The sequence below is a fragment of the Bison bison genome, unplaced genomic scaffold (assembly GCF_000754665.1).
Source record: "Bison bison bison isolate TAMUID 2011002044 unplaced genomic scaffold, Bison_UMD1.0 scf7180017864325, whole genome shotgun sequence".
Taxonomy (NCBI): Eukaryota; Metazoa; Chordata; class Mammalia; order Artiodactyla; family Bovidae; genus Bison; species Bison bison.
This window is the reverse complement of record NW_011494897.1, coordinates 3605782-3615057: the sequence shown is the minus strand read 5'-3', so window position 1 is coordinate 3615057 and position 9276 is coordinate 3605782. Positions and strand designations below refer to the sequence as shown.

The 9276-nt window shown below is 39.6% G+C and overlaps 1 protein-coding gene across 3 annotated transcripts in view; it reads left to right on the top strand.

Annotated features, from left to right (window-relative positions):
- Positions 1-8219, top strand: part of TGFB2 (transforming growth factor, beta 2) — a 95419-nt gene extending 87200 nt beyond the window's left edge. For 2 of the 3 annotated variants that reach the window (XM_010853273.1, XM_010853272.1), the window contains one exon: positions 5440-8219. In XM_010853273.1, coding sequence (XP_010851575.1) covers positions 5440-5598 — 159 coding nt within the window. In that variant the 3' untranslated portion in view covers positions 5599-8219. The remainder of the gene's footprint in view (positions 1-5439) is intronic. The other variant, XM_010853274.1, reaches the window with a different exon arrangement.
- Positions 8220-9276: the final 1057 nt, after the last annotated feature.

The following is a 9276-nucleotide window of genomic DNA, read 5'->3' as shown; positions in this document are numbered from 1 at the left end:
GTCATCACTGCTGCTTGTGACAGTAGACAAAGGGGGGAAAAAGGTATGGCTGATTCTACTTGATGAAGGTAAAGCTAAATGTTTATTACCCGAATGCATTTTTTCAAGGTATTGATGGCACCTCTACCTATACCAGTGGTGATCAGAAAACAATAAAGTCCACTAGGAAAAAAACAGTGGGAAGAGCCCACATCTCCTGCTAATGTTGTTGCCCTCCTACAGACTTGAGTCCCAACAGTCCAACCGGCGGAAGAAGCGCGCTCTGGATGCAGCCTATTGCTTTAGGTAAAGGAAATAAAAGAAACAAAAAGGAATTGTGTTTCTGTTTAACTCCTGTACTGCCTTTGCCTTTGTTTACTGAAAATGGACTTGAACTGTAACTCGTTGCTTAAAGCCGGGGATAGAAAAATAGAGCCATCATATTTTGTAACACCAGAGGTTTAAAGTTATTTCTATGCTGTCTTCATCAGTTCTTTAGCAACGAACCCACTATGAAGGGAGAAAACTAGCCCCTTGAGTTCCACCCCTCGCCCCAAGTCTCTCTGAAGCACTTTGAGGCTGAAGGAGAAAAGGAACTCTCGACTCCCCAGAGCAAAGATAGGTTTATTTGAGGAGCATGATGGTGGCTCCCTAATTGGGAGACTCGCCATCTGTAGGAGCCTTTCCTCTCCCTGAAGGGTGTGCGTGCATGCGTGTATGCTAAATTGCCTCAGTCGTGTCCGATTCTGTGCGATCTTATGGACTGTAGCCCACCAGGCTCCTCTGTCCATGGGATTCTCCAGGCAAGAATACTGGAGTGGGACGGAAATCAGCTTTAAAATCTCCATTGCTCTTTCTTTTATCAGAAATGTGCAGGATAATTGTTGCCTACGCCCACTTTACATTGATTTCAAGAGGGATCTTGGGTGGAAATGGATTCATGAGCCTAAAGGGTACAATGCCAACTTCTGTGCTGGAGCATGCCCATATCTGTGGAGCTCAGACACTCAGCACAGTAGGGTAAGTACAGGCTTCACTTGTCTCTTCGTTCTTGGGCTGCTAATTGTAACTGCTGATAGTTTTACTGCATGGATTCTCAATAGCCTCGTGCCCTTTTGTCACCACACATAAATGGATGCTGGGGAAACCCTTTTGAATGATGAGAAAAAATTCGGGCTGTAGGTGAATTCAGAAAGCAATACTGATGAGTTTAGACAAGTAGGTCTGGCCTTTCCAATTAGCCTGTAAGCAACTTGAGGACAATTTTGTTTAATTTTCTCTTTGTTTTATGTTCTTAACATCTGTAAGCATAAATAGGTGGAATCAAAATCTTACTAAGTGTCGGATATTGTTAAAATGTGCAGGGACCCAGTTCTCCAGCTGAAAAAAGGATGTGTTATCACCCCAATCAGGGTCTATCATACTAGAAAGAACACTGAGGACTTCTGTAGATGCTTTGGTGGAGTGATTCAGTGTTGTCGTTGTTGAGTCACTAAGTCATGTCTGACTCTTTGCGACCCCATGGACTGTAGCCGGTCAGGCTGTCTGTCCATGGGATTTCCCAGGCAAGAATACTGGAGTGGGGCGCCATTCCCTTCTCCAAGGGATTTTCCTGGATCAGAGATCCAACCCACATCTCCTGCATTGGCAGGCGGGTTCTTTGTCACTGAGCCACCAGGGAAGCCTGAGTGATTCACTTGCTTGCTTGCTAAGTCGCTTCAGTCATGTCTGACTCTGTGTGACCCTATGGACTGTAGCCCTCCAGGCTCCTCTGTCCATAAAATTCTCCAGGCAAGAATACTGGAGTGGGTTGCCATGCTCTCCTCCAGGGGATCTTCCTGACCCAGGGATCAAACCCATGGTTCTTAAGTCTCATCTCCTGCATTGGCAGGTGGGTTTTTTTACCACTAGTGCCACCTGATTCACTACTGTATGACAATTATAAAATCATTTAATTTCTCTGAACCTCAGTTTCTTATCAGTAAAAAGAATAAAAATTATTTTTTGAAATAATAATGTCCAACTCAAGAGTAGATGTGAAGAACATAAGAGGATATATGTGACAGTGATTTGAAAATCAGTATCTCTAAGTCTTTTTGAATATCACCTAGAGTAAATGAGAATCTCAACATTTTATTAAGTTACTTTGATGAGGAATGAAGTCTCATTCAGAAGTCAGGTCCCAGAGTAGATGCCATGAGTTCCCAGCCCAGATTAGCCAAGACTTTTTCTATGTAATAATGATATTTTTCCAAATGCTTCTTTTCTGGTGCCTTGTCGTGTAGAATTTTAGAGATGGAAAGGACTTGATAAATTATCTTGTCCACCCTGTAGTACTATCCATAAAATAGATAAATAACAAAGACCTACCGTACAGCACAGAGAACTGTGCTCAGTATTTTGTAATGGCATATAAGGGAAAAGAATCGGAAAAAGAATGTCTATCTATCTATATATATATAGGGTTGAGCAAAAAGTTCGTTCAGATTTTTCCATAACATCTTAACCCCAGTGATTTTTTTGGCCAGCTCAATACATATATATGTATAACTGAATCACTTTTATGTATACCTGAAACTAACACAGCATTTTAAATCAACTATATTCAATAAAAAACAAAATAATCATAATATAAAATACAAAAAATGGGTTATATTGTCCAAATCCTTCATTTTTCTAGAAAAATTAGAGTCCATATCGTGTAGATGACTTATCCAGGATCAAACAGTTGGTGACAAACCAAAGCTTAGGACTCAAGACTCCCGGTTTTATAACCAGGCCTTCATTTGCTCTGTCTTGGCTACACATTGGGGTTATGCCTCTGTAAATCTTCTTATTAAAGGAGCATTAGAAAAATTGCCTTTCACTGCAGGGTAGGAAAATGAATGCGCTGCCAAAAAAAGATCGCATAATGTGTTCAGCTGAATTCGAGAGTTTGGGGGATATCCATTATTTTGGACAATCTGTCTTAGAAAATGCCTCTTGTGTTCAGTGGAAGAATCACGTGTTGGTGGAGGATAAAGTCTATTTATTGATAAATGCTTACATCCACAAAACTTTCAGTTGACAAACATGGCCCCCCTTCCTTCAGCTGTTTTGCTGACTCCCTTGGAGATTTTTGGCTCTCAGGACTGACCACGTGCTTGGCCATGTGAGGGAAGCTTGCTCCTGCCTGTCCCTTTGTCTGAGCTCTCAGGCCAGGCTGCTTCAGCAGGGCTGTGGCAACAGTAGCCGTAATGTGGGAAGGCCCAGTTGCCAAATAGAAACATAATTCTCCTTCTTGATACACAGAGGGAGTGTGTGAAGGCTGAGACCATGCTTGTTTTTCAAGGAGAGAGGAAGAATCACTGTCATGATCACAAATATGTGGTTTGGACAGTTACCCAAAAAGCCAGAGGTAGCTTAATAAAGTAGTCAGTGTTGGTGTGCTGAACAGATTTTCTGTCTTAGGCTGAAAATGTTGCCGTGGATCTCGAGGAAAAGGTCACTTGCTGTTTGACTAACACATTAATGGCATCCTTGGAAAGGTCTCTTTATCATCACTGGGGATGTGCCACACTTCTGCTGGTAGAAGTCACGTGCTCCTTTGATAGAGGACAGGGTTAAAGGTATAGCGCAAACTGTAGAACTTCCTTTTCATTCTGTACTTGCTGCTGCTGCTGCTGCTGCTAAGTTGCTTCAGTCGTGTCCGACTCTGTGCGACCCCATAGACGGCAGCCCACCAGGCTCCCCCGTCCCTGGGATTCTCCAGGCAAGAATACTGGAGTGGGTTGCCATTTCCTTCTCCAATGCATGAAAGTGAAAAGTGAATGTGAAGTTGCTCAGTTGTGTCCAACTCCTAGCGATCCCATGGCCTGCAGCCTACCAGGCTCCTCCATCCATGGGATTTTCCAGGCAAGAGTACTGGAGTGGGGTGCCATATTTAGCCACTACTATTTACCACATGAAAAGTTAAATGGCGGGTTGATTATTATTATTATATTTTTATTATTATCATCATAAGCAAAATGTGACCAACTGGATAATTAAGAACATAGGTTGCTTATTTTTTCACATGATTATATTTATGAAGCAATGACAAGTGAAAAGAATTTGAACTTTTTTTTCTTTTAAATGAAAATTTTAGATGACATTAAATTGGCCTGAGAAGACGCTTAGCATAGAAATATTTCACACTGCAGACAGGTGTCTTTTGCTCTACCTAAGGATAGATTAACATTCTGCTAAGAATTTTAATAAAGAAAAAGTTATTCTCTTACTTATTTGTGTATTCGTTTCTTCACCTAGCACATGAGTCTCATCTTGTCCAGAGAAGTCTTACTAGGGCTATAAGGTTTAAAAAAAAAGAAAAATGAAGAGTGTAGAGTCCCCGACCTCAAGGGAACTCTTCATCTGGGTGGGAATTGAAAATATCTATTCATGAAACAACTTCGGTTATGAAGAAGTCTAGTGCTGTGCTTGTGTAGTCACTCAGTTGTGTCCGTCTCTTTGTGACCCCATGGACTGTAGCATGCTAGGCTCCTTTGTCCATGGGGATTCTTCAGGCAAGAATACTGGAGTGGGTTGCCTTTCTCTCCTCCATGGGATCTTCCCAATCCAGGGATTGAAGCCAAGTCTCCCAGCATTGCAAATGGATTCATAGCTCAATTGGTAAAGAATCCACCTGCAGTGCAGGAGACCCCAGTTTGATTACTGGGTTGGGAAGATCCACTGGAGAAAGGAAAGGCTACCCACTCAGATTCTGGCCTGGAGAATTCCATGAACTGTATAGAGTTGCAAAGAGTCAGACATGACTGAGCCACTTTCACTTCACTTCACTTTTTACCATCTGGGCCCCCAGGGAAGCCCGAGAATACTGGAGTGGGTAGCCTGTCCCTTCTTCAGGGGATCTTCCCAATCCAGAAATCGAACTGCATTGCAGGCAGATTTACAAGACCAAATGCCAAGTTTGGACCTAGTTTTCTGAGGGCCTGTGAAGTGCAGACAGCAAAGCTATGATCAAAGTTAAGACTCATTGGAAAAACTGGAAAATCTGTTGAATGAGCAATTTTGTCCAATGTGTGAGAAAAGGATTCTGTAGGAAAATGATAAACTCAGGGATTCTTGGGGACGCCTCCCCATTTGACTATAATTGGAGGATAAGTAAAGTGTAAGCCCCAAATCATTTAAACTGCCTACTCAGTACTGGAACTGATAACATTGTGGGATGGTTCTATTTAAAAATAACTGCCCTAGTTTTTTAAGGAATCTCCACACTGTTCTCCATAGTGGTCAGGATGTAGGGGACACATGTTTACCTGTGGCCAATGCATATTGATAATTCATATTCATATCGTATGGCAAAAACCATCACAATAATGTAAAGTAATTATCCTCCAATTAAATAAATAAAAAAAATAATTGCCCTTAATTTTGTTTGGGCTTTTCCTATGTTTTCTTTCTTCTCCTGCGTTCTTTCAGGTTCTCAGCTTATATAATACCATAAATCCAGAAGCGTCTGCTTCCCCTTGCTGCGTGTCCCAAGATTTAGAGCCGCTCACCATTCTCTACTACATTGGCAAAACACCCAAGATCGAACAGCTTTCTAATATGATTGTCAAGTCTTGCAAATGCAGCTAAGATTCTCGGAAAAGTGACAAGATGATAATCGCACGATGATGATGGTGATGATGGTGACAAAGGCAATGTTTGTAACAAGAAAACACAAGAGAGCCTTGCTTCATCAGTGTTAAAAAAAAAATTGAAAAAAGCGGTACTAGTTCAAACACTTCGGAAGTTTGTGTTCTGTTTGTTAAAACTGGCATCTGAAACGAAAAAAAAGTTGAAGGCTTTATATTTTACCTACTCTGTAAGTGAGAGAGACAAGAAGCAAAACCTTTTTTTTCTTAAGAAAAAAATAAACACTGGAAGTATTTGTTAGTGTTAATTATGTGAAAGAAAAAAAAAACAAACAGGAAAATCCCGTTCAGTGGAGTTGCTGTACATATGTTCTTATCCCATGCCTCACTTGATTTTTCTGTATTGCTATGCAATAGGTATCTTTCCCATTCTTACTCTTAGAGTTAACAGTGAGTTATTTATTGTGTGTTACTATATAATGAACATTTCATTGCCCTTGGAAAATAAAACAGGTGTAAAAAAAGTGGAGACCAAATACTTTGCCAGAAACCCATGGATGGCTTAAGGAACTTGAACTCAAACGGGCCAGCAAAAGAGGTCATATTAACAAGATGAAAAATGCGAGTGAGATCTATTATATGACCGAGTGAGTCTGCATAAAGAGAAAGACCCTGCAAATACATGCTTTGTACCAACTGCCCAAGGAAGCTTCTTGTAAGGTTCAAAACTGAAAAGCCTGTTAATAAAGGAAACTTTCAGTCAGATTAAGTCTGTAAGATTTTTTTGTTCTCTTTAATTGTAAATGGTTCTTTGTCAGTTTAGTCAACCAGTGAGATGTTGAGATGTTTAGATACGTACTGGTCAAGCTTCAGACCTTAAAGTATTGCTGTGCAGCTGCGCTCTAGATTTTTCTTTCATTTCAGTGTATGTAACCATACCTATATTATTACAATAGATGGGTATAGAAGCCAGTATAATTGGAAACACAACTGCAGATCTCTTTTGCAAATGATGAAATCAAAACATTAACTACTTTATGTGTAATGTGTAAATTTTTACCATATTTTTTAATGTTCTATAGTAATGCCAACTCTGATTTAGATTGGACTTAAATTTGGGCTCTTTCTAATGATCGCTGGGAATTGTGTGTTTCCTTTAGCTGGCCAGAACTTTTGAATAAGCCCCTGTATTTCGACTTGCACTACAAATACATGTTTGATAGTATTTGTTCCACTCGTGCTTTTTCATTGTCCATTATTATGACATAAACTACCTGAGTCCACTTGTCCTTTCTTTTCTTTTATAAAAAGACATAGTTTTTCTTCATTTTCTAAGCATCATTACTAATCAATTCAGACATTAACAAGCTTCTATTTTAGGAAAATTCGGGATTATAGATACATAGATAATTGAGGTGAAATGTTTAGATTTAGCAAGGGCTTAAGGATCTGACTGGAACTCAGAGTCTTAGTGACTGGTTTAAGAAAGGTGTCTCTAACTTGGTTTAATCAGTATTTTCACAGAATTCTGCTATTAAAAAAAAAAGAGCAGACAGATCACAGGAAACAACTTTTTCTTTAATTGAGTTTTTAGTGTTCAGGGAAAAATGGAAAGATTAACATTTCAGTTGATTTTTTTAAGGAAGAAAAAATAAACCCATGTCAGCATAAGTCATTTAGTGTATTTAACTGAAATTAAGGTTTTATAGATGTTCTTTGAAGGTTGCAAAGGCACAAGGCAAATTCTCCCATGATCAAAAAGTCCTTTCTTTCCTCTGAATGAAACTTACCAAATCAGAGGCTAGAATTTACCTTGCCGAAATACACGATTTGCTACATTTTTGCAGAGGAGGTAACCTTATGTCAGGGTTTGTAGGATATGTCAGTTTGTCAGTTGTCTCTTATTTAGCTTTAGAATAATCATTAATAGTAAGACAATGGAATATTTGCAGTTTTACCTAAAGAGCAGCACAGTGAGGTGTGAATCCAGAGTGAAGTTGTTTGATATAGTATACTTCCTTTTCTTGGAATTTCCTGGCCATTATTAAAATGACAAATTGGATTTGTCTGAAAACTGGAAAAGCAAGAGATAGGATGCCACAATACCAAACAACCTTTGGATTGGGTGAAATCCAATCCCAGATTGGAGTGTGTTGATTTTTTTTTCTTTTCCACTTTTCTATTCATTCTATGTAAATCACTTTCATTTCTGCAGGTATTTTCTTCTCAGATAGAATGACATTTTTGTTTTGTATTATTTTGTCTTTCCTCATGAATGCACTGATAATATTTTAAATGCTCTATTTTAAGATATCTTGAATTCTTTTTTTTTTTTTTTAGTTTGGGGGGTTCTATAAGGCCTTTATTTCCCATAAGTAAATATTGCCATGAGACGGGAGGGAGGTGGGAGGGAATGGGGAAAATGTTAGTATGTGGGTGGGATGGGGCTACAGTTTTTCTGTGTTAAACAGCAATGCAGTTTTATGGTTGGCATGATTTTTTTTTTTAAATGGAACATAAGAATAGCTGTTTTGTATTTTGATGACTGATTACGCTGTATTTTAACACAATGTATGTCTGTTTTTGTGGTGCTCTAGTGGTAAATAAATTATTTCAATGATACGTCGATGTGTTTTTCCTGTCCATTGTGGAGATCAGAGAATGCTTCTAATGCAGAGAGCGTCAGCTCAAGCTAGAAAAGTCATACCAGCTTTAATATCATGCTTTTTTTTTTTTTTCTCAAAGAGATTCAGTCCAGAGATGTCATACTTTATAGTTCAAGAGCCAGGATGTATCTATCAAAGCCTGAAGAAAGCCCTGTGCAGTCTTTTTATTCCCTTGTTTATTGCTATTTGGTAATTGTTGGAGATTTAGTTTCCATCCAGCTTGACTGTCTACCAGAAAAAAATGCAGAGAGATGTTTGGACCATGCCTTGGCTTTCTGATCCTATGTTCTGCCAACCCCAGGGCCAAAAGAACTGGTCTAGACAGTATCCCCTGCAGCCCCATAACTTGGATAATTGCTGAGCCAGCCAGATATAACAAGAGCCATGTGCTCTTCGGGATTGATCGTTGAGAGCAGCTACTCCTCTCTCTGTTTCTCCCCTACCGCTGTACCAAAAACCCCTTATTCCCGCAAGCTTCCTTGGCTGCTCCCTACAAGACCAGACTTTGCAAGCGAGTTGCCAGTCTCTTAATAAATAGAACTAATTAAAAAAAAAAAAAAAAGCCACTGTGGCTCCGATTGCCCACTTTATCTCGTGAGAGAACTAGTTTGTGCCTGTTGTCTAAAAACATCACCTAGAAACAAACCATCCATTCAGACGAATAGGTAGAACAGAAAATGGTTCCTTTTCTGCCATTTGTGTTTCATCTTTTATATCCAACTCATAGAGGAAGGGTTTCACTTTGAAATAATTTGTGTGTGCTTCTCTGCAGGGGGCCAGTAGCAGGCCAGTACCACCCCACATCACCTTTATCTGACATGTGAGAATAAGAGGGTATCATAGGGTTCTGAAGAGTCACCTAAGAGCTATATCAACTTGGACAAACTTGTCAGCCACTCTGAGTCTCTGTTTCCTTATCTTTAAAATGAGGATGAGATGACCTGCTCTACAGGGCTTTGCATGTTTGTTTCTATGCCCTTACTATTGTTAAGTAAATGGACGCACAAAAAGTA